This window comes from Mustela nivalis (genome assembly GCF_964662115.1).
Source record: "Mustela nivalis genome assembly, chromosome: 13".
NCBI lineage: Eukaryota > Metazoa > Chordata > Mammalia > Carnivora > Mustelidae > Mustela > Mustela nivalis.
The window spans coordinates 80,245,907-80,273,222 of record NC_139032.1 but is presented as its reverse complement, the minus strand read 5'-3'; the positions used below and the strand labels follow the sequence as shown (position 1 = coordinate 80,273,222).

Here is a 27,316-nt window from a genome sequence, read left to right as displayed (position 1 = left end):
GGGCGTCGATTGGCTGGGCCGCGGGCAGGGGGCGGGACTGCAGCCTGGGTCTCTGCCCTGGATCTCCGCCTGGGATCTCCGCGGCTCATTCTTCGCGGAAGCCGCCTCAGCGTTGTTGGTAAGGACCGGAGAGCGACGCCTCAGGCTCCGGCAGCATGGCTGAGAAGCGGCACACAGGAGACGCCGAAGCCCGGCGGCTCCCCGACTCCTTCAGGGGTGAGCCCCGCGCGGTCACCCACCTCCCCTAACCCTCCCCTTGGGAACTAGCCGCAGCCCGGGTGTCCCAGGCTCGCCTCCGTCGCTTTTAAGCCGTGCGACCGCCGCTTTAAGCTTCGGCGACGCTGAAAATCGTGAATCCTGTTCCGCAGGCTGGGGTCCGTTTGAGGGATGTTAGGGTGCAGAGTGCACAGGGGCTTGCCTGGCACACGGGGGACGCACCCGCTGCAGGGCACGTTTCCAATACCAGAGCCATGGCAGGGGCTCGCGTGCTCCAGCGCTTGCCAGATGCCAGGCCCTGTGCCAGGGCTGTGCGTTCCTTATCTCGTAGCATGCGGGCGGGCAAGATGTGGAAGTGACTCACGGCCAGTGACGCAGACCTGTACCCCACACTCAGGACCCTGGGTCTTCCTGTCGCGCGACCCTTCCCCCCCCCCCCAATCCCCTTGAGCCAGACTTTGCCCAGAGCGACTACCCCTTCTCCCGAACTGGAAAGAACTCCTGCCCCCCAGCCCCACCCCTGGCCTATTTCACATTAAGAAGCAAGACTGACCTGGGAGGTTTTGCCCTCCCCCCGCCCCTCACACATAGTAAGCTGTGTTTGTGCAAGAAAAGAAGAAAGTCTCTTTTCGGTATTCTTCCCTCTCTCTTCCCAGCTTCACCTTCTGCCGTTTTCTGCCCCCTCTTTACTCCCTTTGTCCTAGGGACCTCGCCTCTGGGGCTTTTGTTTCTCACTGGGAATTCTTTTAAGTATTCCCATCTTGAGTGGCTCCGTGGTGTTGCCCTGGGAAGGAGCTAGTACCCTTGAGAAGGCTATCATCTTGAACCTGTATTGGCTAACTCCTTGGGGGGTGAGAGTGGGGTTCCAATAGAGAGAGGTGACAATCCTCCCCCGGGGTGCTGAGTCCCTCCCAGGGGCTCTTAGTGATCCAAAGGAATTATTTCTAAGGATGGAATTTCAGACAGGCTGACATAGAGAATGACATTTTAGGGGGGGAAGGGTGAGCTTTTCCAGCACCCCCACAAAGAACATGATATTGGACTTAACTATTCTGACTAGTTGTAAAGCCAGCCTTGTCCACCCATCCAAGTCCCATTTCCGTTGCCCAGCGATCCTTCCCAGGAGCATTCCAAGCATTATCTGTCACTTTTCTCTGCTAAGCACATTGGAGAGTTACTTTCCCAAATCAGTAGTGTAACGGGAAGGATGTATTTGAAGAAACCGAGGAAAAAGAGGTTGAATTACTTCAGAGTCACAGTTTATAACTAATGGAGCCATACTTTATATTGGGTTTTAGCTGACCCTAAAGCTTGGAGTCCACCTCTTTTGTAGTTGATTGTCATATCCTAGATGGGAAGGGGGGTGGGATACTTTCCTCTGTGCTCTGACTGACCTTTTGGTGGGAGACAGAGGGACTATGAGGATAGTTACTAGCAGTTTGGTGAAAGCAGTGGGAAATCTGTTTGTAGATGTTCTTTGGGAATATGCATGATCTTTATTTATACTTAATATCCCTTTAGTTGGTTTTTCATGGTTATAGACCAGTTCTCACTTCTAAGTTCTTTTTCTTGGCTCTATGATTACCTTTTTTTTTTTTTTTTTAGACAGAATTTTTTTCAGACTCTAATGAAAACTGCATCTTCCTCAGAAAATTATATATACAAACAAAATTTTGCTTAGTCTAGGTCACCTTTTTTTTTTTTTTTTAATATAAACTTTTGAGATCCAGCACTGGTGGAAAGCCATTACTAGAATTTGTTAAATAGAATTTATTGAGTGCCTGCTATAGGTCAAACACAGCCTAAGTGCTTTACAAACATGATCTAATTGCAGTCTTCTAACAGCTCCACAAGGAAAACATTATCCACCATTTTACAGGTAGGAAACTAGGGCTTGGAATAGAAAAATCACACATGTGTGCCTCGGAGCCAGGTTTCAAACCCGGGCTATGTGATTTTCCATTTTCCCTACCCTAGAGCTATCTTCAAAATGTGTACCCAAGAGAGGACCTTCTCAGACATTCGTACTTCACTGAAGGTGAGAGACCACGAGGAAAGCCCAAAGGAATCTAACTTCAATCCAGACCCCTTGAATAAGACATCTCCAGAAGGCTGCTTCTGGGGGAGGCAGTGGAATATAAAAGCCCAAACTCTGTCCTTTTATGATTTTGTTGACAATTAGTCTCAGGAATATAAATAGGACCAAACCTAGAGCAAGAGCCAGTGCATTCACTTTGTAATGAAATAGTGCAGGTGGATTGCAAAGAAATGTATTATTATAATTAAGAGACATGTCAACAGAATGTATCCCTTTGGGACAATGCCTGAAAATAAGCAGAATCAAGGGACTGATTTGTTTATTTCAGTTGTTACAGCTGATCAGATTGGGGAGAGCTTTGTAACTTCTTTAATAATTAATCTGAGTTAAACCATCAATGGTCATAAATTAACTCAAACCAATGACCAAGTCTAGTAAAGCTGGTGTGTGTGTGTGTGTGTGTGTGTGTGTGTGTGTATCATGACAATACATTGTTAAGTGTGGAAAGAAAGAGGGTAGAGATTACAGTCAGTGGAGAAAAGGAAGTATGTGTCAATTCTCCTTTCTCCATTCTTATTGAATGTCTGTCTATACTCTGAGACCTGTAAAGAAACGTAAAGCCCAGGCATTTAGCCTGACATTTCAGTAGATTAGTCTCTGAAGATGCTGGCAATAAAGTCTGTTGTAAAGTATCAGTGAAAATCATACCAACTTTGTCCAGTTATAAACACACTTATGATAAGATGGTTTAGTGTAGTGAAACAAGAGTGGAATTTAGAATTCAAGGATCTGAATTGAGATCTCAATACCATCCCTTACTACCTGGGTCACCTTGGGTTAAGTCTCAGCCTCCCAAGCCAATTCCTCATCTCTGTCCTGGGTATAATCTTACCGGCGGTAACTGTCTCCCAAGGTTTTAAGAATCAAATGAGAAAATTTACGTAAATGTACTTTTGAAACATTAAAATGTCAACTATTCAATCGGAGAAAGACAGCTATCATATGATCTCCCTGACATGAAGAAGTGGAGATGTAACATGGGGGGTTTGGAGGGTAGGAAAAGAATAAATGAAACAAGATGGGATTGGGAGGAGGACAAACCATAAGAGACTCTTAATCTCAGAAAACAAACTGAGGGTTGCCGGGGAGAGAGGGGTGAGGAGAGGGTGGTGGGGTTATGGACATTGGGGAGGGTATGTGCTATGGTGAGTATTGTGAAGTGTGTAAACCTGGCGATTCATAGACCTGTATCCCTGGGGCTAATAATACATTATATGTTTATTAAAAAATTTATTTTAATTAAAAAAAAAAGTCAACTATTGAGGTAATTCATTAATGGGGAAAACAAAGAATGAAGTTAACAATGACTATTGAGAAAATGTAGTAATTATGCAGGGAGTTTAAATTAATGGGCAAAAAGTTATATGAAAGGGGCGCCTGGGTGGCTCAGTGGGTTAAGCTGCTGCCTTCAGCTCAGGTCATGATCCCGGGTCCTGGGATCGAGCCTCGCATCAGGCTCTCTGCTCAGCGGGGAGCCTGCTTCCTCCTCTCTCTCTGCCTGCCTCTCTGCCTGCTTGTGATCTCTCTCTGTCAAATAAATAAAATCTTTTAAAAAAAAAAAGTTGTATGAAAGATGGTCCAAGATGGTTTAGAACTTTATTGTCCTGCTTAGATGTAGTCTGTTTCTCCTCTAGAGATAAAGTCCCCAGGCAGATTGTTAGTCTTGATATTTTCTCAGCAGCGTTTGGGTCCCAGAAGGCAATTCACTTACTTAAAAGTTTATGCCTATAAACTGTATCAATATGATCTTTGAGTTGTAATAAAAAATAACGCTGCTATTTATTGAACACTTCCTGAGTGTCAAGTTCTTCTCATTGGTTTTTATATGAGACAAGTATTGTTCTTTTCCCTTATATTACTCCTGAGCAACGTTAGTGGTAGAATTGGAATCTGACCCCAGAGCCCCGAGCTCTTACCTACTGCTTAGCTTCTTGATGTCAGTTGAAGAACTGTACTTCTATCTGCCCCCCCAACACATACACACACATTTTTTGTTTGTTTGTTTTTAAGGTTTTATTTATTTTTATTTATTTTGACAGAGAGAGATCACAAGCAGGCAGAGAGGCAGACAGAGAGAGAGAGAAACAGGCTTCCTCCTGAGCAGAGAGCCCAATGCGGGACTCGATCCCAGGACCCTGAGATCATGACCTGAGCGGAAGTCAGTAGCTTTAACCCACTGAGCCACCCAGGCGCCCCCCACACATACCTTTTTTTAAAAGGAAGCTCGATGCCCAATGTGGAGCTTGAATTCATGACCCTGAGATCAAGAGTCCCATGTTCTACCAACCAAGCCAGCCAGGCACCCACAATTTTTAGATAGAGTGATGTTGCCCTCCAAAGACTTTAATGAGAAAAACTCAATTGTAGATACTTTTAAGACGTCCAAGTAAAGGAGCTGGAGGGAAGAAGAAAAAGAAAAAAAAAACCAACGGAAGAAGTAGGAGGGTTTTGCTCTCTTAATATGTTTCAAGTCTAGTCTAAATTTAATTCACTTAATAGCATTATGAAATTGTTTTTCTCCAGTTTTTCTGAATATAACTGTTTCTGTCTTTCCGGCTATGGGCGATAGTCAGCCCATGCATACTCATTCTGACAACTGCTTTGGGACCGAGAATGATTCTGAACTGTATTCAACAATTATTTACTTGGCAGATAGTTTTTGAGTACCTGTTATGCTCTAGATGTCTATCGTATTAGCTCATCTACTCTTCACATTTAACCCTCTCAGGAGGTACTCCTATTAGCCCTATTTTTAAATGAATAGATTAAGCATAGAATTAAGAAACTTTCACAAGATCATACAGATAACACATGGCAGAGCCAGCTTTGAAGCCATCATGCCATGTTGTATTAAGAAGATCAAAATCTGGGGCACCTGGCTGGCTCCGTTAAGAGTCTGCCTTTGGCTCGGGTCATGATCCCAGCGTCCTGGGATAGAGCCTTGCATTGGGCTTTTTGCTCAGTGGGGAGCCTGCTTCTCCCTCTCCCACTCCTCCTGCTTGTGTTCTGTCTCTCTCGGTCAAATAAATAAATAAAATCTTAAAAAAAAATCAAAATCTATGAAGAAGACGGACCTTGAATAGGATAATTATAAGTACGATAAATGTTTTTTAGAAATGGTTAAGTGAAAAAAGAAGGAAAGAAAGAAAGGAAGGAAGAGAAAAAGAAAGAGTGAGTTAAATGCTGTAGGCAATTTGGAGAGGGGGCCTCTTTAAGACTCAGGGGGTTCAAATTTAAAATTACTCATGACACCCTCACCTCTTTTTCCTCCTGTTTTATGACTAGAACACTCGAATGAAGAAAAGCTACAGAAAATCCCCAAGATACTTGGGAAAGAAAATATTCACACTTACTTAATTTCCTTATAATCTTTTCAAGCTAGGCAAAGGACTCCCTTTATTTCAATTTGCATTGGAACTCTTTCTTGAATGGGTCTGGCCATGCCCTTTTTCTAATATCTCATGGTAAACACATTTTGTGATTGAGATCTGAAAATGCTTCTCCAGTATCAGTCCTTTTGATCCAGTATTTGTAGGCATAGATGGTTTATAATAGGGAGGAAAAGGTACTCTCTCTGGCCATGGTTTTTAACTTGATACCATCTGGCCTTTAGCCACTCCAGCCCAGAGGCTAATTTCTTCCCTAGAGGTTTAAGGATAAGGGCATTCGAAGAATTAGAAACCATGCCTAATTAAAGTAATCATTTGAAAGACGGATTATAGTGTGCACTTGTCTGCTTTGAAAGCCTCCGCACAAACGAATGCAAGTTGTAATTCTCCGATACATGCCAACATTTTTTTTCAACATACACATATTGAGCCCCTACTGTGTGCTAATCTGAACCCCTCTCTCCCTCCATATGTTTTTCTCTCTGTAGTGTGCTGCTTCATTTTTGTTTCTCTCTTCACATTTTCCTTCTTTTCCTTTTCTTCTATTGTTTCCTTCCCTTCCTTGTCTTATTTATTTATTTATTTATTTATTTTTGAATATTTTATTTATCTTAGTGAGAGAGAGAACACGAATGGGGCAGGGAGGAGCAGAGGGAGAAGGAAAAATAATCAGAAATATGATATCCTGAATATTTATGCCTTTCAGAAAAATTCAAAAATTGCCAAGATCTTTCATTTCAACCTACTGTTGTTGATCCTTAAATGGTGCTGTTAGGACCATGCTGTTAGCATGTTTTTGAGACCAAATTCCCAGCCCTCTTATCTCCACCCCAACAGCACTGTTCTTGGCAGTGCATGAAGACGGAAAGTGCTTCACTTGCGTTCCAGGAAAGGGGAAGGAAAAGCTTGTCCTTAAATGTTGCTGTTCAGGCATTGCAACAATCCTTGGGCTCATCTTTTTCTTTTTGTGTGTATTAATGCAAATGAAACTTGAGTTAGATTTTCAGATATTATGTAAGACCTTTCTGGCCTTTCCCTGAAGAGGAAATCTAATCTTCTGAACTTTAGAACAAAATCTCAATGATAAATAGAATTTATTATTGCACATGATTTCCAGCAGCGTCAAGTTCAGTAGACCTTTAAGTAAGTCAGCTGATACTGTATCATTAACAATGTAGTGCTCTGAAATTATGCCTGTGCTACTCTCTTGAAAAGATTATTTTACTGCTTTTTTGGAAGCTAACCCAACAAAAATTACCATACTACTTGTTTTGTTTCATTTGTTTCATGGTTTTGTTTGTTTTCTTCTGTCTCAGCTCAGGAAGTCTTTTGCTTTATTACTCGGGGACTCCAGGAGGAGTATTTCATACCTACTTTACAGATATTTGTGAATATTAGAAAGATAGTATGTAAGGAATCCACTTGTGGCTGACATGTGATAGACATTCAATAAATGGCTATTATTAGTCATAATTAAAGGCACTGCCAGAGTGTAAGAAATAATGTAAGAATTATACAATTTCATCTTTTCATCAAAATTAGTTTACACAATAAAAATGGATGGAAATTTTACTAAGCATATATGCAATGCAGCAGAATTTCTATTTGAGAAAATTGGACATAACATAAATGTTCACTAGGTTCATGGAACAGTGGACTATTATTCAACCTTTTTTTATTATTAAATTGATTTATTTATTTTCAGAAAAACAGTATTCATTATTTTTTCACCACACCCAGTGCTCCATGCAATCCGTGCCCTCTATAATACCCACCACCTGGTACCCCGACCTCCCATCCCCCCGCCACTTCAAACCCCTCAGATTGTTTTTCAGAGTTCATAGTCTCTCATGATTCACCTCCCCTTCCAATTTACCCCAACTCCCTTCTCCTCTCTAACACCTCTTGTCCTCCGTGATATTTGTTATGCTCCACAAATAAGTGAAACCATATGATAATTGACTCTCTCTGCTTGACTTATTTCACTCAGCATAATCTCTTCCAGACCCGTCCTTATTCAACCTTTAATAATAAAGAATATGACGTGAAAAGATGTTCACAGTATAAGGGGAAAGCAGATTCAAAATTATTATATATACTATTATTTCATTTTTTAAAAAAAGGATACAAAAGGTTTAGAGGATACATAGCAAGGCAGAAAAGTCATCGCCATCTAGAGATAAGGGAAGTATAGATAATTTTTCTTCTCTAATTTCTTTAGCTATAATTTCTAATTTTTATAGAAACAAGTTTGCTTTTACAATAAGAGGGGAAAAAGCAGTGTTTTTTTAAAAACATTGTCAGTTCCGGAGTGCCTGGGTGGCTCAGTGGGTTAGATCTCTGCCTTCGCCTCAGGTCATGATCCCAGAGTCCTGGGATCAAGCCCTACATCGGGCTCTGCTCAGCAGGGAGCCTGCTTCCCCTCCTCTCTCTGCCCGCCTCTCTGTGTACTTGTGATCGCTGTCTGTCAAATAAATAAATAAATAATCTTTAAAAACATTGTCAGTTCCCTGGAGATAAGCCCAGTTTGAATATTGAGTTAAAAAGTGTTGATACATACACTCATACCCATTTTCAAAACTTCGCTTTAGTTAGTTAAAAATTTGATGCAGGGGCGGCTGGGTGGCTCAGTGGGTTAAAGCCTCTGCCTTCGGCTCAGGTCATGATCCCAGGGTCCTGGGATCGAGCCCCACATCAGGCTCTCCGCTCCTTGGGGAGCCTGCTTTCTCCTCTCTCTCTCTGCCCACCTCTCTGCCTACTTGTGATCTCTGTCTGTCAAATAAATAAATAAAATCTTAAAAAAAAAATTTGATGCAGTTTTCAGAAGAGTTGGTAGTAAAAGAAAAAAAATTAACTGCAGCCAAGTAGTTTACAACCCAGTGTCATGGGATCCCTTATCTTTCAGAGTGTTCCCACGCAGCACAGCGGTATCAACCAGAATATCTCAGGAATGCTGGGTCCTCGTTATTGCCTTTTTATCACATCCAACTGGTAGGGCGGATCCAGTCTTCAAGGTAGTGAATGAGAAACTTGGAGGAAATGAACATGAAATTTGGGGAAGTAACTGAGAATTTCTGAAGGGTTCGCTAATATCCTGGTGAAGCTGAAGCCTCACCTCTCAGAGGAATGTGATTTGTGTACCTTTCAGAGTTCTAACCAGATGGGGAAGAATTTCCAGGCTTGAGAAGGGGCTAGTTTAGGCACTAGAATGGTATGAAGTGGTGCCATCCCCAGTGTATGCACTGATTATTTCTAGCTGAGCATTTGAGATGCGAAAGACCAAGCCCAGTTTTTAGGATCTCCACTTCATTTCTTGTTACTCTTTGTTTGTAATCACATGTAATCACAGTGGAAACTGAGGGCGCGTACACGTATGCACATGCAACCCATGAGAAAAGACTGGGCTGGATAAAAGAAATATAAGAAACATCACTGCCCTCAGAGAGTTTATAGTCTAATATGTTCAGGACAGAGAGCTGTGAAATTTGCCTGGGAACATGAGGCTTGGGGCAGTATTTTAGAAGGCACCAAATGCTGTCAGAAAAGTATTTGTAGCCAGTCTGTTCCTTGTTTGGAATCTGCTTCACTTTGGAAGCCTAGACCTGAGCCTGGCCACCAGCCTGAGACTGTTTTGCTATAAATAGGCACAGCTGGAAATAGGAGGGCCTTCCTCCGTAGGAATATCAGATTTCATTCTCCAAACTCCTACCATGTTCTCCCAGTTTGGATACTGTATTGGGAAAGTGCTCCAAACACGAAATCTTCTTTCATGAGGATGGTTTTTTTTTGTTTTGTTTTTTTTTGTTTTGTTTTGTTTTTTTAATTCAGAGGCAAAGGACAGAAGGAATGACTTGATTTAGAACGTGGGCTCTGGGGTAGGATGACCTGTGTTTGAATCCCGGGTCCTCCTCCAGCCTGTGGTCTTGGGAAAGCTTTGTTGCTTCAGTTACCTCATTTGTAAAATGGAGTTAAAAATACTTGGGGCATCTGGGTGGCTCAGCTGGTTAAGTGTCTGCCATTGGCTCAGGTCATGATCCCTGGGTCCTGGGATCGAGCCTCGCATCGGGCTTTCTGTTCAGTGGGGAGTCTGCTTCTCTCTCTCCCTCAGCCTCTCCCCCTGCTAGTGTTCTCTCTCCCTGTCTCACAAATAAAATCTTTAAAAAAAAAAAAAAACTTAACTTATAAAGAAAGAGTAAATGAGATAGGCTTCTCGAGTAATTGAACACAGTGCCTACGACATATCGTCTACCAGAGGTGCTGGGATTATCATCAGTTGTAATAATGCCTGAGGGAGCCTTCTGCACAGGCCGCTTCTGCACAGGTCCGTGCTTGGAATATCCTCTCAGTAGATACATCGATGACCCCACAAACTATAGTTTAGAAACCTCCGGGAGATTAACGTAGAACACTTTTATTCATTTATGCATAGGACCTTTACCTCACAATGTGACACAGGACCAGAAAACCATTAAGTCATCTGTAGCATTTCTGGTCTTGCATCCTGCATTTCAGAGCCCTTGATCTGGGTGCCACCTTGTGTCCCTCTTCTCCCAGGCTCTCAGCTTCAACTCTGCTTATTTCTTGGCCTTCCGTGGATTCAAAGGCCTGGCTCGCTGCCATCCTCGCCCTTCCAAGCCGTAACCGTGGCCCAGCCTGCCTCCTCCCCTCTAGCCCTTCTCCCTCTCATTACCAAGACTGTTCCTGGAAATACTGCAGAAGCTTTCTGTGATTCATAAGGAAAGTGATAGTATCCCTGGGCGTTCTCCATCCCTCCGCCCTCCACAGACAGGAAACAGGCAGACACTGGGTACAGAAAGTGCAAAACACAACCCGGAAGAGAAGGGGGTTTCTCAGGATTGTAGGGAAAGGCAGTCCCTGGACCAACCGCTCACACCACCTAAGAGAGCAAGTCCAGACACACTCCAAGAGATACTGTCTTCGAAGAGGAAGTTGGTAGAACACCTGACCCTTATGAGAGGAGATTTAGACCACTGATAAGACGTCTGAGGTTGAATCAATGCATGCATTAAAAACTAAGCAAAGGGAAAAAGCAAGACGTTGGAGAAAAAAACAAAAAGTTGCATGGGACAGAAACACGAATCAGACATCCCAACCTGGCTCAGCATTGAATCGCATTTACATATTCATGAAGTGTAAAATTTGATAATGATCTAACCAAAATGATGATATAATTAGAAGGATGGGTATATTTATGAGGTGGGGGAGAAGCTAAATCCTCTTCCATCATGGAAAGTCAATAAGTAATGCTCAAAATGGAGAAAGCAACAAGTGACAAAACGAGCATATTATTTAGAAACAGAGAAGTATAGACCAAAATACTCAGCCAGCAGAGCAGTTGCCTTTGAGGAAAGAAAAATTGGAAGAGGTAATTGGGGGACTGCTCTCTTTTTATATTAATCTTGGAGAACTTTGGGACTTTTTAAACTTGGTGCACGTGTAGCTGGTAAAAAATTAGAACAGAAAAAGTACAGATGCAGGGCACCTGGGGGACTGTTGGTTAAGCATCTGTCCTCAGCTCAGGTCATGATCTCAGGGTCCTGGGATCGAGCGCAACAGTGGGCTCCCTGCTCCGTGGGAGTCTGCTTCTCCCTCCCTCTGGCCCATCTTGTTCACTCTCTCCTCTGTCTCAAATAAATAGATAATTTTCTTTTAAGCACAGATGCATAGCAACAAAGGCTAAAAAAATAAGGTGAGAATAATAGAAGGGAGAGAAATAGTTCACAGAATTTATTTATAAAAATGTGTGTGGTTTGGAAGAATATTCATCATCTCTGGATCAACTAATCCCACTCCCACACCCGTCCCGCTGAAATTCTTGTAGTGGGGGTGTGTATTATTACCTTCCGAGTAAGACAAGAGCTATTTCATGTTGCAGGAAAGGAAGCAATTGGAAAAGCCAGACTATGTGTAAAGATGTTTGTGATACATTTCAGAAACAGTGTGTCTAAGCATCCGGGAAAAGGGTAATAAAGTATGGTTGGTGCACATGCCAGAGGAAATCTCTCGCAGTTTGCCTTAGTTCATCTGTGCCCTCAGTTTAAATGCTCTTTGCCTTCCGTCCCCACCCTTTTGGTACCTTCCTTAACCATTATACCCTTCCAGACATGCGTCTGACAACCGCCACAGTCCCCTACCTGCCCTACCCCGCTGTCACCTCTGTCCCAGCTATGTAAGTTACTCCCATTCTGTGTTTCCAAAATGCTCTACAGTCTGTGTCGACACTTACCACCTAATGTTGTAATGATCTGTCTGTCTTGCCTGAGACAGGCAAGACCTTCCTGAGAGCCGGGATTGGGTCTTACTTTTACCATGTCAGTGCAGAGCACAAGGCATAATCAATATTAGGCACCTAATAAACGTTTGCAGGATAAAAAATAATGTGGGAAATTTTTTTATCATGTTAAGTAGATGAGAAAAAGTAGCCCCTGTTCTTCAGGGTTGTTACAAGGATTAGATGGGGAAATCCAGGGAACACAGTAGAATTCTAGGCATCGGTGAGTTCCGTGGACAGAGGATGAAGGTGGTGGGAGTCTGCTATTAACAATGACAAGAGATGTGTATTTTTTGTTTTCACAGATAGCCCCAGTACAGGCCTTGGACCTTGTGGCTGGATTTTGGTGGCTGTCTCGTTCTTGTTCACTGTTATAACTTTCCCCATCTCGGTATGGATGTGCATAAAGGTAATAAAGAAGACGTCACTTGCATCTGCCAAGGGGTCAGCCCCTCACTACATAAGCCCCCCGTTGTGTGTATCTGTGTAGAAAAGAGAGAGAGAGAGAGACCTGCTGGCCTGAATCCCTTTTCCTTCATCTCTCCCTTGGAAATTTCCCTCTAGTCACCTGTTGTAATGGAATCTGGAGACTTCTTTCAGCCATGGTCCAGGCAGCCCATCTCATAGGTTAGAGGAAGGATCCCTATTGGAAATGTTCCAAAGTCGGGGGTTTGGGGTGGTCCTGTCCAGAGTCAAGACACTGAGGACTGGCTGCTGGCCCCATTGTTCACTGTGTGACCTTTGTCTCATTTCCTCCCTGTAAGATGGGAGGAAGTAGCGACACCCACTTCACAGGGCTATGGCGAGGATTAAAGAATGTCTGTAAACATACTTATCCCAATGCCTGGCATATGGCAAGGGCCCCCCAGTTGCTGGTTATTTTTTCCATAAAGTCATTAATACTTTGATAAATGACTATCATTTACATATTCCTAAGAAGGGAAAATATGCTCCAAGAATTTTTGGATAATTTTATGATTATAATTTAAGGAGTCAGGAGATAAACTGGGAAATTTAGTTGTTTTTATTTCTTGTCTTTATTACCAATGCATGAGTAACTGAGTGAGGACGTTAACAGCTGAGGAGTGGAGTTATGGATTTGCTCCTGTATACTACTCTATACTTCCCAAATTTTATACAGTGAAATATCTATTGCTTTTATAATCACTTGAAAAAATAGTAAATACATATCCTGCTTGGTAATTCAGCATCGAACATGTTATTTATAGATAGTTTGGATTTTATTTTATTTAAGTTTTATGTGTTTAAGAAATCCCCTATGCCCAACAGGAGGCGCGAACTCATGACCCCAAGATCAAGGGTCACATGCCCTAAAGACCGAGCCAGGCAGGCACCCTGATACTGTTCAGACTTTAGAGAAAAAAACAACATAGAGGCATCTAACCTGTTTAGAACAGAATATATATTTAACAAGCTGCCTATAAATACGTATATAAAGATTCGTACTCCTCATGTTTAATTATTATTTGTGTTTTTCATCTAGATCATAAAAGAGTATGAACGAGCCATCATCTTTAGACTGGGTCGCATTTTACAAGGAGGAGCCAAAGGACCTGGTCAGTACTAGAATTCTGGGTCGTTGGCCTGAAGACCGAAGCTCTTCCTCTTGTTGATGTGGATTCCCTTACGTGGGTCCCTTCTCTGTTGACGTAGAAGAGAGTGCCTGTAACAGAAGCCGTGTGACAATAGCAGTGGGGCTGGCCAGTCTTGCTACAATTGCCCTTTCCTTCCCTGGGCTCCCCTCCCCTTCCCATCCCCGCCGATAAGATTGTGTTAAGCCAAGAAGAGCCACAACTGTGGAAGTTTGAGCATAGAATTCCTACTCACTAAAGGCTTTCTAGATCTTACTCTCTATGCCTTAGTTCTGGCAAACTTCCCTTCAGCCCCTACTGTATTCCAGGCTCTGGGAATTCAAGGGAGACTAAAACATAGCTCCTGCCCTCAAGGAGCTTGCCGTCTAGTGGACACCAAAAAGGAAGCAGTTAACAATCCCGTGTGATAAGTACCATGACCAAGTCACTGCAGATAGCTGTGGAAACCCAGAGACAGGTGACGGACCCCACCTAGGAGGATGAGACCAGGCTTTGGAGGTGATGACAGCTTGGCTGAGTCTTGAGGCATGGAGAGGTGTTGGCCAGAGGGACGGTATTCCCAGTAGAAATGGCAACGTGGGCAGCATGATGTCGAGGGGGGTATGGCGGGCCCAGGGAGGGAAAGGGCCTGCAGGGGGCTCGGCCCAGCATGAGCATGGAGCTCGAGGAGACGGGAGCGGCCGAAGAAGGGCGCCGGGGCAGGCCGTGCAGGACCTTATGTGGCATATTCAGGGGTTCGTGGGCTGAGAAAACGGGACAAAGGGGAGAACCCGGAAGATGCAGAAAGACATGGGAAGGATCGTGTTGGTCTAAGTAAAGACCAGATGGCCCGCGGAGGCGGAGTCAGGAGATGACGTCACGGGCCTCAGTGGCAGCATTTAGGAGGCACAAGGGAGCAGGAGGCTGGCGTTCCTGGCATCTGGCTCGTGCACTGAGACGACCTGGCTTCTTTCCGTTGATTCCTTTGATTCTGTTAGGGTGAAGGGATGAGGCACCAGTGTCTCTCGATAACGTTCTGTGTTTCTTTGTTGCAGGTTTGTTTTTTATTCTCCCCTGCACGGACAGCTTCATCAAGGTGGACATGAGGACCATTTCATTTGACATTCCTCCTCAGGAGGTAAGGTGGTCTTATGCCGTTGATAACAGATGTCATGTGTGAAAGTCGCTGGCCATGAGAGCAGCACAGAATAGGGTGGTGAGAGCATGGGTGTAGAGCCTGTCTGCTTGTCACCATTTTCCAGCTGTGTGCCTTTGAGCAAGTTCCTTAACCTCTCTGTGCCTTAGTTTCATCATCTGTAAATTTAGAGGTTAGAATCGTAGGACCTACTTTTGGGGAAGGGGGGTAGAGAGAGCACACGTGAGCCTGAGCCAGCAATGGGGACAGGTAGAAGGGTTCGATCCCTGAGATCATGACCTGAGCCGAAGGCAGACACTTCACTGACTGGGCCACCCACGCGTCCCTAGTAGAACCTACTTCAGAAGTTCTTGTGAGGACTACCTGAGACCTTACACGTATAGTGCTTAGGCCAGTGGCTAATAAATTGTTAAGTGCCTACGTGTTTATTATTACCAAGTGTAGCCTAGTGTTAGCATTACTGTATCTGTCATCCTTTTTCCTACTGCACTTCTCTGCTGTAGGTTTCTGATACGAAATCCAGCTTAGCGCAACATTCTTCTTAAGGTTCTTCATTTTATTCTAGATACAGAATTAGGAGCTGCTCATTTGGCTTTTTAGATAAAGCATATAATGTTTTGGAATAGTCATACTCCATGCTCTTTCAAACTACTTCGTGAGGAATATCACAGTTGAAACTCACAGCAGGATCCTTGAAAAGCACGTAACTGCCATGGGGCAAAGGGCTTCCACCAGACCAGAGTGGCAGAGCCAGGAGCGACGCTCAGCCCCATGGGTTCCTCGCCGAAAGCGTTTCCCGCAGCTCCGTGCTAAACGCACCCGACGCTCGCGTTCACTCCCTCGTGGCCTTTGACGGTGAGGGCCACCCTGGGCCACGTGTCCGGGGAGGCGTCGTCACCGAGGCCGATAGATAGCCTGGAAACAGGATGAAGGGAGGGACGGAAGAAGAGTGCCAAGTGTTTCCTGGCTAGAAGCCAGGTGCACCGCAGGCTGGTGGAGTCTGGCTCGGTCGCCTTCTCTTGGCCTCGAACCCAGGAACCAGCGTAGGAACCTCCTTGCTGCTGCCAATCCAGACAGGGGCTGAGGTCAGACTTCATCATCCACGTGCATGGAGGGACGCCAGCAGTCACCGTTACCCACGAGAACAGGGCTAAGAGCTGTGCTGTGTTCTCTGCACGTTTTCCCATCTTTCAGAGAAGACGGACCCTTAGAAGGAGCCCCTCGCAGGGTAGCTGGGAGTCCTGAGGCTCCGTCTGTAAATGCTGCAGACATCCGGCGGGCTTGCTGTAAGCTGCTGCCTTCCAGCGGCTCCCTCCTCTCCTGGGAGCCGCTGAGCCTGCAGCCGATTGGAACGTGGCAAGCCGTCCTTCTTCCGACCCCCTTGAACATAATATGAAGGAAGAGAAGTACCCCGCCGACGATTAACAGTAGGCAGAGAAGCTGCAGCTTTAGAAAGCTCTGGCTGTGGCAGTTGCAGGGGCAAGAGGCTGTTCAGAAATGATATGCGTTTCCCGATCATATCGGGGGAAATCATTAATTTGCACACCAACGTGGTAATACACTATTAGAAGTATTTTTAGATTATCAGAAAAAAAGAGGTGACTGCTTTCCTTCCTGACAGGACAGAAGAGCAATGCACACCACTGCCATTACTACCCACCCGTCACACAGCCCTTTACACTCCCAAAAGAGTCTCGTTCGGCTGGATCTTCAACTTCAAAGCAATTTGCCAGCAGTATGTGCAGAATGGGACTGTGTTATTAGCCCCATCTCACAGATGAGGACTCTGTAGGACTGGCAGGCTAAGAGCCTCACTGGAGATGACCAAGCAGGTCCAGGAGGCACGGCTCAGGTCTCCTGACCCTCCTTCGCACACTCTGCCACAATCACTGTGTTCCTAGGATCACGTTTCAGTTCCTCGCTCCTTGATTCACTACCTGCTCTGTCTCCGGCACTCTGCCAGTGCGAGAGACAGCAGAGACAAGGTGCTCTAGAGAAACACATGGTCCATTAGAGAAGCAATGAGGTCGCTGCAGTGAGGTGCAGGGGGGATCGTGGCTTGCCCTGCCTCGTTAGGGGAGTTTCATGAGGAAAAGAGCTGTGTCTTGGATGATGTGTCATCATGTGCCAATCTTCTGGTGTGAGGGAGAGGAGAGGACATCCAAGTGGGGTGGGGACACTTGCACGAAGGCCTGGGACACAACACAATGTGTGTGGGACCTCCACCTTCTCCAGTGTGGCAGGTGTGCAGCAGGGAGCGGGAAGGAGTGAGACCAGTGGCCCGCTGTCAGAGGACCTGAAAACCAAACTAAGAAGCTGCCCAGAAGGGGCTGGGAAGAAGCCCGGACGCATGATGTCCTGGAAAGCATTTTTATGTAGCATGCTGTAAAATTTATTTCTACCCTCACCTCTCCCTGTAACAACAGTCCCCATTCCCTTTGTGTTTGACGTCACTGTGCTGCCTTAGAGAGTTAACCCAGCCTAGGTTCTGTCCCAGCACCGGGCTATGTCGTGCGTGATGCGTCCGCCCTTGCACATGCTCATGCCCCCTCGGGAAATGAGTTCTTCTTGTAAGACATAGTTCAAGTATTGCCCTGCCACCGACAGCTGGCCCTCCTTCTTTCTGCCAGGGCTTCTTTCTGCCACGGCTTCCTTGATTTCCCACCCTCTCGGAAAGCACCATGCCTGCTGCTGAGTGGTGTCTCAGAATTTGTTGAATGATTGAATTAGCGAATAAGTGAATGTATTTTACTAAAATTCCAAAGGCATAGTTAGCTATCGGATGCTGCGTTGTCTTAGTCCCTTCAGGCGACTCTAACCAAATCCCACACACTGGGTGGCTTATAAACCACTGAAAGGTATTGTTCACCCCATCGGAGGCTGGAATCCAAGGTCAGGGTGCAAGCGGGCTCAGCGCCTGGACGAGGCACTGCTTCCTTATTCATAGATGGCCATGAGGGCTCAACCCTCATGACCCAAGCATGCCCCAAAGGCCCCACCTCCTAATGTCTGATGCCATCATGTGAGCGGTTAGGTTTCAGTGTCCGAACTTGGAGGGCACACTACACTCTGTCAATAACACTTACTACAGAAAATCGGCTGGTATCTTAAGATGGTCTAGAGAACAACACTGCTTACAGTTCTCGTAAAGAATGAGTCGGTGGGCAGGTGTGAAATGGCATCCATCCTGTTACAGATCCTCACCAAGGACTCGGTGACCATCAGTGTGGATGGCGTAGTCTATTACCGCGTGCAGAACGCCACCCTTGCCGTGGCGAATATCACCAACGCCGACTCAGCGACCCGTTTGTTGGCACAAACAACTCTGAGGAACGTCCTGGGCACCAAGAACCTTTCCCAGATCCTCTCTGACAGAGAAGAAATCGCGCACAACATGCAGGTAAGGCCGTGAGTCACCAGAAATACCGAGATGTTGCCAGAGGGTTAGCGGTTGTTTGACAACTTTTGACTCATTCCAATCAGGAGAATCACTGACTGGCCTTTTTCTCTTCACTGAAACTCGCTGGAAGGAGTATTTTTCACACAAAGATCTCATGGCTTAACAGCTCAGTTGCATAATTTTTAATTTTTTTTTATTCCCTTCCACGTAGGGTTCCCCTCAGAATTAGCATTAACCTTTTTCATTTAGCGTAATAGTTCTGAGGCCATTCTGCAAGAAAGTGCGGGTGTCATTAACGCTTTGTTCTCTGCGTGAGACCCATGACTTCCCTTGTAATTCATATGCATCCCGAGCTTTCTAGAGTCATAAATTATGAATTAAACCTGGCTGGTCCAAAAAAGATAAAGGACTAAAATCCGAGATCTTGTTATTTATCAATGTCATCGTGTATCAAATCTGTGACCTTAACCTGATGCCCACAACCACCACAGCAAACAGAAAGGAAGGTTTCATTCCTCCCGTTGCAAAGGGACCCTGATGAAGCACAAAGAAGTACTGTGGCTTAATCACGTTAGATCAGGAGCCAGCAGGCCACCTGTTTTTATTAGTAAAGTGTGGTCGGGATACAGACATACGCACTGGTTTGTTTATATATTATCCACGGCTGGTTTTGACCCATAATGGCACAGTTTAAGAGTTGCAGGGAAAACTGAAAATAGACAACCACTGTCTGGCCCTTTGAGGGAAAGCTTGCCAACCCCTGCATGAGCTTCTTTAAGAGAACCAGGATCAGCTCCCCAGTCCCCACAGAGGAGACCTAACCTCTGCCCCAGATCTCCGCCAGCGCCTTGTCCGCTCCCCAGCCCAGTGGTCTGTCCTCGGCCGCTGGGCAGGGCTGAGCCTTCTTTGCTGGCCTTCTCTCTTCCGAACAGTGTACCCTGGATGACGCCACTGATGACTGGGGAATAAAGGTGGAGCGCGTGGAAATTAAGGACGTGAAGCTGCCCGTGCAGCTCCAGAGAGCCATGGCCGCAGAGGCAGAGGCATCCCGGGAGGCCCGCGCCAAGGTAGACTTGCTGTCTGCTCTGGTCTTGTCTCTTTTTTTTTTTCTTTTCTTTTCTTTTCTTTTCTTTTCTTTTCTTTTCTTTTCTTTTCTTTTCTTTTCTTTTCTCTAGTTTTCTCTTTCTTTCTTTATCTCTTTTCCATACTTTGTTTTTCCTATTGAGTTTTCTTCTTAGTTACAAAACAGCAAAACCACAGTTGTTACAAAAATGGAAATAATCCTAAAGTGTATGTCGAGGTGAAAGCCTTCCTCTTGCTTCTGAGTCATGTGCCCCCAGGGGCCACGGCCCCTGGCAGCTTAGTGTGTATACTGGCGCTTTCCCTGATGAGGGTGTTTGACTGCTGGCCTGTTTGTTTTACGAAAGTAGGCTTGTACCATACCTGTTCTCTGTTTTGCTTGCTTCACTGCACAACATCCTGTGAGCCCGGTGGTGTGTGCAGAGCCACTCAGTCTTCTGTGACCGCGTCTCCCATACCCTATGTTCCCAGACCCCCACTAAGCACAAATTAACAGTTCTGAGTTCAGAGCAACTGGGTATTCCCGCCAGTGTGCTCACCATCTGTTCCTTCCTATTTTGTTTCTTTCAAAGCTTTTATTTTTTCTCTAAGTCATCTCTACACCTAGCGTGCGGCTCAAACTCGCAACCCTGAGGTCAAGAGTCGTACGCTCTACTGACTGAGCCAGCCAGGCACCCCTCCTTCCCTATTTTTGTCTTCTCTTTCATTCTCTTTCTCAGGCTTTTCTTCCTTCTTACTGTTCCCTCTTCCTCTCTGTCCTTTTAACTTTTTTTCGCTCCTCTTTCTTTGATGTCTGCCTCCCCCCTCTTCCTTGGTCATCCCCATCCCTGCCCACCTCGGCAGCCTGCATGGTGGGGGCCCCCATGAGCGGTGTCGAGGAAATGTCTATTCATCTAATCTGGGAAAGAGGATTTCTGGAGCTAATATAGAAGGACACAGAGATAGCTTGCCAAACCCAAGGCTGGGAAGCAGACTCAAGTCTCCAGAGTTGGAGCCCAGGACCACACTGCGGTCAAGACCAAAGGGAGCTAATCATTCTACCCCTTGGACCCCACCTCACTGCTGACAGCTTGAGAGCAGGGTGTCTGACTCTCAAGTTTCCATACCTCCCTGGTTGAACACTAAAGGGGACAGACCAGCCTTGATTCCAGATTCACGGCAGGGAGATCTTTGGTCAAAGTTTAGTCAAAAGGGCAAAGTCAGATGTTCATAAGCTCCCACAGCCCCTTGTGCAGATATGAGTGATGGAGGAAGAGGGTCAGTTGACATAAGAGGGCTTGCTGTGGACTTGACAGATCTCCCAAGATGCAAGGAGCAAACCAGTCTGTTGTTATGTTGGAAAATAGTGGCAGCTGGAGAGAACTGGCTAAGCACAGAACCCTAACCTTCTAGTAGGAAGCCTTTAAGATGTAAGTCAGGTGCTATAATTTCTTAGCCAACACCAAATAGAGTAGTAGCTCCTTTGACAGACTATGCCCAGAATTTTCTACTGACCAGGATTGCTAGGTTTTCCCAACGTGATAACTAATGCTTCTGAGGACAGCTGGTAATGCTGCGGAAGCCTCAAGGGCTCGCTCTCACAGTCATCACCCTGAGAAGACTAAGTAGTACTTCCGGTAACATTAAAGATGCCCTACTGTGTGCTAATAAGTATTTTGAAAATTAGGAACTGCTTTTATCTAGAATATGTCATTAACCAACAGCCCTGTTTCCAAGCCACATAGACGACTTAGAATGTCAGAGCCTGAAATGTCCTTAGAGGTTATATCTTCTGGAGGCGACAAATAACCTGGCCCCGATGCTGCTTCTCCCACCTCCTATTCCCCTGCTGGTAATTAACTGCAGCACTGTTTTCCACTGAGCTTAGACTTGACCTCAGACTCCTGCTATTGCCCTCCAGGTAACAAGCCTCAACTACTTGGAATGGGCTCTAAAAATGAAATTTATTTGCCATCCCATGGTTCAGATGAAGAAAATTGAAGCTCAGAAAATTTCTGTGGTTTCCTCAAGGTCACAGGGTTGATGAGTGACCACAGAAATGAGAACTCTCCTCTGTTTCTCACTGCCTCCTTTGGACTTCCCGTGATGGGTTTGGTTGTCTGCAGGTGTTCTCACGAGCGAGGAAGGAAGTTCCCTAATAACAATGGGAAGAGACAGAGGAAACCCGTTAGAATGCTGAGTAACTGTGCTCCCACTTAGATGAGACTGTAGGGACCATCTAGACTATTCTAGTGGACCTGGGCTATGCCTGGCTTTAAGATTAGAATCACATAGAATCACAAGGAGTCTCTCCTTTCTGTAAAATAAAATAACCCTGCAACCACCATAAGGCCAAAAATTCAAAATCATATATTCATGTTCTCATGGAAAATAGGGAGTCTGTTTCAATATGTAAATATGTATGTAAACTGGGAAAGAAAAGGTAGGAGAAGTCTCTCTCTGAGAGACTTCAGAGAGAAATTCCTCAAGTTAATTAGCCATCAGGGAAATGCAAATTCAGATCCCATGCAGACGCTGTGCTAGATATCCACCAGAATGGTTTAAGAAAGAAAGAAAGAAAGAAAGAAAGAAAGAAAAGAACCGAGTGTGGGGGAGAGAGGACCTGGTGCTCCGATTTTGTTTTGACTGGAAATTTGGAAATTTACAGTCTCTTTGGAAGAGAGACTTTGGAAAGCCCTCTGGCAGTGTGTATCCAACAGAAATGCACTCACGTGTTTACCAAAAGTCATGCGCTGGAGTGTTCACAGCAGCTATTTGTAGTACCCCGAACTGGAAACTGCCCATGTGTCCCTTGCCGTTGAATGGATAGAGTTTGCTTAATTCATGCAGAGGAGCACCAGGCAATGAAGAGAGTGAACGGAACATGTTTTGAGAGAAAGGAGCCCAGCACAAAAGAGGAGAGATTGTCCCGCAAGCTTGGCTGTATCTTAGCCAAACCTCTTTGTCAAGTGTGTAGACTAGCTCTGATTGACTTGAATGTAGTACCTTTCCCGCTTGCATCCTTCCTGATTTCCTTTCTCACGCCTCTGAAAAGAATGCCTGGCATGTGCTTTCAGGCTCATATTCCCGGGGCCTCATCATCCATTAATTGAGAGGGGGGAGTGCAGGAATGCAGAGTCCCCTTTCTCTGCCCTTCCCCGCCTGGCCCACCCCAGCTCTGGAAGGAGAGACCACAGTACCAGCCTCACAGGCCTGAAAATGCCCAACTCTCACATGATGGATCAAGCGATACGGAGTGTTGATCAGCATGGGGCTGCCCCACGAGCAGCTGGCTCTGCTCTCTGAGGTCCCATTCACAGCATCTATGCCGCCAGTGTTTAGACAATACGGCGTGCCCAGCCTGGTAGGTCCAGCTGCCCCGCCAAGAGACTGTGTGTTGGCCGGTAGTGGGAGATGAGGTAGCTTTACAGTTGGTCCATGTCCAGACTGGGGGGGGGGGAAAGTGCCTAACTGGTCATCTGAGATGATATGGAAAAACCCATGTCATCTGTCCTCGGGGCCGAGCTCCGTTTTGCATTCTGTACGTACAGTGCCTGCCTTAGAGCACAGTTACGTGAGGCACTTGGCATGTACCTGGCTTCTGCCCCTTCTCACAGACCCAAGTAAGACCTTCTGATAAGCTGAGATTTTTATCCTCTAAACTGCCTTCTCTTGGTAATACGACATCTGATATCCCCCATCTAACCCAATGGGACCACCCAGGCACCCAAATCTAGAAACCCAGGGCCCTGCCTCAGTTCCTCTCCCTTCCTGTGCCCAGTCAGCCTCCATGCTGCCGACTGTCCTCCTGAAGAGCCCCCCAGCCCCTTCCTCCCTCCATCCCCGCTACCGGCAAATCACCCTGGTCACTCCGAGGCTGTCCCATTGGCCCCTCACCGAGTCTCCCCATCCGTCCCCAGGCATCTGTCAGCCTGTCCTCTCCAGCTAGACCTGGTGAGGTTCCTGCTGGAAACTTCAGCAGCTTCCCACTGCCTACAGCCTGCAGACCAAGCACCCCCGCCTCCCCTCGGCCTCACACCATATTCAGCCACTTACGTTTTTCTGGAATACGCCAGCTTTTTTTAAATATACCACAGTATCTCTTCATGTGTGCTGCCTGAAGTATTCTTCAACTTTGTCCAAAGAGCAAAGCTTTCGCCCTGTCCTGTTCAACTTACTTACCTCACCACCTCACCTGCAAAAACTGCTTTCCCCTGAGCGCTGGCACCGAGCCTCGCACCCACCTCTGTCCACATTTGTCACACTGGAACAAAGCAGCCAATTTCCCTGTCTCTGTCCCCTGCTTGACCAGGTGCTGAAGGAGGCGAGGGCATCCACCCTCTACCCCTAGCTCCTGCCCAGGGCTTGACCCCTAACGTGGCCCCCAACAGTAACGGTGTAAGTAATCATAACTCCACTGGTCCTAAGACCATTGCTTTGGATCCTGATTCTCACAGAAGTATTAAGAACCGTGAATATTTTGAGATCCGTGTGCGAATATCCTAGTGGAACTGCCCAGTGAAGCTTGCGGATCCCGGTATCTTCAGCCCTCTTCTCAGAGGATCATGAAGTGAAAGGAACTGCCTTGATTTGGCTTCAGCTTTCTGTCTTCCTCACAGTGGCCCGAGGAGGCAGGTGCTCTCGCATTTTAAGAATAAGAAACCAGAGCTCAGGATGTTAAATTATCCCTGTGAGGACACTCAGCTGGTAAGGCTTTTGGTTCGAGATTGGCGTGAAAGCCCATCTCATTCCCAAGCCTCCCCACTGCCCAGTGATGTTCAAGCTCTTATGCTCATTGAACCTCTCGAAGAATCTGGAAAAACTGTATGGTCCCATCACACATTTTAAATAGACCTGTAAAAATTTTTATTTGAATTGATACACTTGGCTGAGCATAATTATCCCTGGTTATGTTTTAAATATCGACATTTCACACTAAAACTGTGAACATCATTCTTTTAAAGGTACCCAGTGAAATTCAAATGACATAATTACTCCACCATCTATTTAAAATACGTAAATAAGGTTTTCGTGGTCAGGCATATTTTACTGTCCCTTCTTCTCCTTGAACTTCTGGTTCCACTCCGCCTCCTCCACGGATTTCTTTTCCTAATATGATATATTTTGTAATGAGTCATTTTATTACTGTACCGCAACACATTTAGTATTGAAGTTAAAACTATTATAAAAAATTTCCCATGACTACAAGCAAGGCATTTAAATGTCTCAGAATGTCTTCTCAGTAATTTTTTTTTTTTTTTTTAAACTAGAAATGTTTCTCTTAACAAGACAAAGAATTCAAGTCTTCATAGCCGTCTGTTACTTATTGCCAAAAGACTAAACATCAGTTCCAGTCTTAACTTTTCATTTTTATAGATATAAGGAGTCAGAACTTTTGTTTACATAAATAAGTGGGTAGAAATGGAAGTTTTGTTGCAAGTCACGCATGCAATTCTTTGCACTGCCCCTACATTTACGTGCTAAAAAAAAAAAATCATACACCATCTTCATTAAAAAATATATATATATTAAAGATTTATTTGAGACAGAGAGAGCCAGTAAGCAGAGGGAGCTAAAGGGAGAGGGAGAAGCAGACTCCCTGCTGGGCAGTGAGGGTGGGGTCTCCAGGCTCGATCCCAGGACCCTGAGATAGGAAGGCAGATGCTCAACTGACTGAGCCACCCAGGCGCCGCTCAAGAAGTATTTTTAATGGTCATCCACTTTCAGTTCTGTAAGGTTCTCTTCCTTTCTTAGCAATCAAAGAACTGGAAATCCATTTTACTTGCAAAAGGATTCGTATCCAGTCATTGGTCATTCTCCCAACCTCTAAACGGTATTTCGAATTGTCTCTTGTCTGGTCCCCTGAAGCGTGCGAGAAAGGTCACAGTAGAAGAGGATGTCTTGACCTCAGGCACGTACTTGGGCAAATCAGATAGAGGATAAAGGACGTATGCAAACTGGGTAACTGGAAATCGATTTCTTAAAACCGTTTTTCTCGGCCCTGCAAGGTTGAGTATACCTACCCAGGTTTGAAGACTGCTGTTTGAACACCGCCTTTTTCTCCATTTTACCCACTCCCCGGTCCTGTCGCGTAGGTCATTGCTGCCGAGGGAGAAATGAACGCATCCAGGGCTCTGAAAGAAGCTTCCATGGTCATCACCGAGTCTCCAGCAGCCCTCCAGCTGCGGTACCTCCAGACGCTGACCACCATCGCTGCTGAGAAGAACTCCACGATCGTCTTCCCCCTGCCCATAGACATGTTGCAAGGCATCATGGGGGCAAAACAGTAAGCCTCGGAGGCCAATGCAAAGATGTGCCCTTCCTTTCCAGGGTAGAGTGGGGACCAAATCAGCCCTTAACCTGTGAGGAGAGAGGAGGGCGGGATCTCGGCTATCCTTCCGCTCTTTCCCTTTCCATATGTTGACTGCAAGGTTCTTAGAATGTGTAGTGATCCTAGCAACAGAGGAAGATTGTTAGCTTGTAAATACTGAGAAAGAGGAGTGCGGGGAGGGGACTGGTGATTTAAAAGAGATAATTTCCTACTCTTTAAAATATTTAAAAGTTCATATATTTAGATCATCATGTAATAGGTTAAATCCCTTGTCTTTTGACTTTTCACTGGGTCATTCTGCACCCTCTATCTGCAGCCAGCCCAAAGGCAAGTAAATAGGTTATAATCACCACTGACTGGACAAATGCTTTGCAGAAAGCAGAGACCTTAGGCTATGACCAGCTTCTCTGGGCCACACGTGCCTTACTTTCGGGGAATCTTAAGGAAACATTCCTGCCATCCGCTCTCTTTCGAATCCCAGGCGGTGCTTCGAAATAACCCTCTGTCTCAAGGAGGCATTTTCTTGCCTGTACCTTTCAACACTGGAGGAGATGGTCAAGATCAGTGAGAAAGATGATCTTAACCCTTGAAAGACTTTTAAAAATCCACTGTCACAAAGATCTTTTAAGAATAATATGTTTTTTTTCTTTTTTTTGGCTCGAAGCTTCTTTGAGCCTCTCTATGACCAAATGAGTCCTCTGTGCTCTTTCAAACCAGCTACATGTCACAAAAGTGCTTTTTTCTCACTTTTGCCTATTTTCCTATATCAGGTTCTCAACAGTTTCTGATTTTTTAAACGAGACTTCTCTAAGTTCTATGGGCAACTGTTTATATACCCATTCGAATAGCTTGAGGACTAATACTTTTTTAAAAAATGTCTTCAGAAAGCCATTCTGTTTTACTGTCTGCATGCTATTAACTCTTGTACACTGTGAAATATGTTGGCTACCAGTCCTGTTCATTAAATACTGTAAGGAATTCACAATATATTGGGCACATAATAGCCAATGAGCTTGGCAAGACACTGTCAAACTTAGGACATATATACAGATCTAGGTCTCTTTTCTATTTGCGGAATCCTTTCTCCGTCACCAAGGTCAATGCTGAAAGAGGAAGTGGTCAGCCCCTCTGGACCACGGTTGCTCATTTTGCAGTAATAGGGAGCACCTTCAGTTTCGCAAATGGGGTGAATCTGAGCAACCTGGCATTCTTCCTGTCGGCCTGAAAACCCGGCTGGTGACATTCCTCCTCGAGGCTCTGAATTCACCTAGAGAAGTCTTCCCTGCCCAGAGCTCAGCCTGCATGTCCGTCCTTAGCTAGATCACTGTCAGTCCCACACCAGGAGTGTCCCCTCCTCGATCGCCCATGTCCAAGCTTATTTTAGGAAACCTTGAGCCACGTATCCAGGTTCCAAGCTGAGTTTGATTAAGTGTATATGGAGCATTTTGACTTGGAACTCAAGTTACTCATTTTAAATAATGCTCTTCTCTCTTTGGTGAGCTTGCAACCCATGAGGGCCAGGAAACAACTCCATACCCTGGCTGAAAATCTCTTCTCGGGTTCAGGGTAACCGTGCTTTCTGTTTCTGGAGTTTCCCTATTTGCAGAAACCAGTCTTCACCTCTCTGCCTTGTGGATTCATAGCCCAACGGGGTGGGATTAAATTGCTTGAGAGGGAGGGAGCATAAAAGGGGTCTCTAGGCTGAGTGTCGGTGTGAGAGGTTTTTCCACATGGCCTCCCTTTCCAATGCTGTACATAACAATAAAGTGTGCACTTTTACTCA

General features: G+C 45.4%; 1 protein-coding gene across 1 annotated transcript; it reads left to right on the top strand.

Annotated features, from left to right (window-relative positions):
- The first annotated feature begins 22 nt into the window (after nucleotides 1-22).
- On the top strand, nucleotides 23-27,316 carry STOM (stomatin). The gene is made up of 7 exons (XM_082695321.1): nucleotides 23-216; nucleotides 12,301-12,404; nucleotides 13,500-13,572; nucleotides 14,643-14,725; nucleotides 17,940-18,143; nucleotides 19,076-19,210; nucleotides 25,298-27,316. The coding sequence occupies exons 1-7, from the start codon at nucleotides 156-158 to the stop codon at nucleotides 25,490-25,492; spliced, it is 855 nt and encodes a 284-aa protein (XP_082551447.1). The 5' UTR covers nucleotides 23-155; the 3' UTR covers nucleotides 25,493-27,316.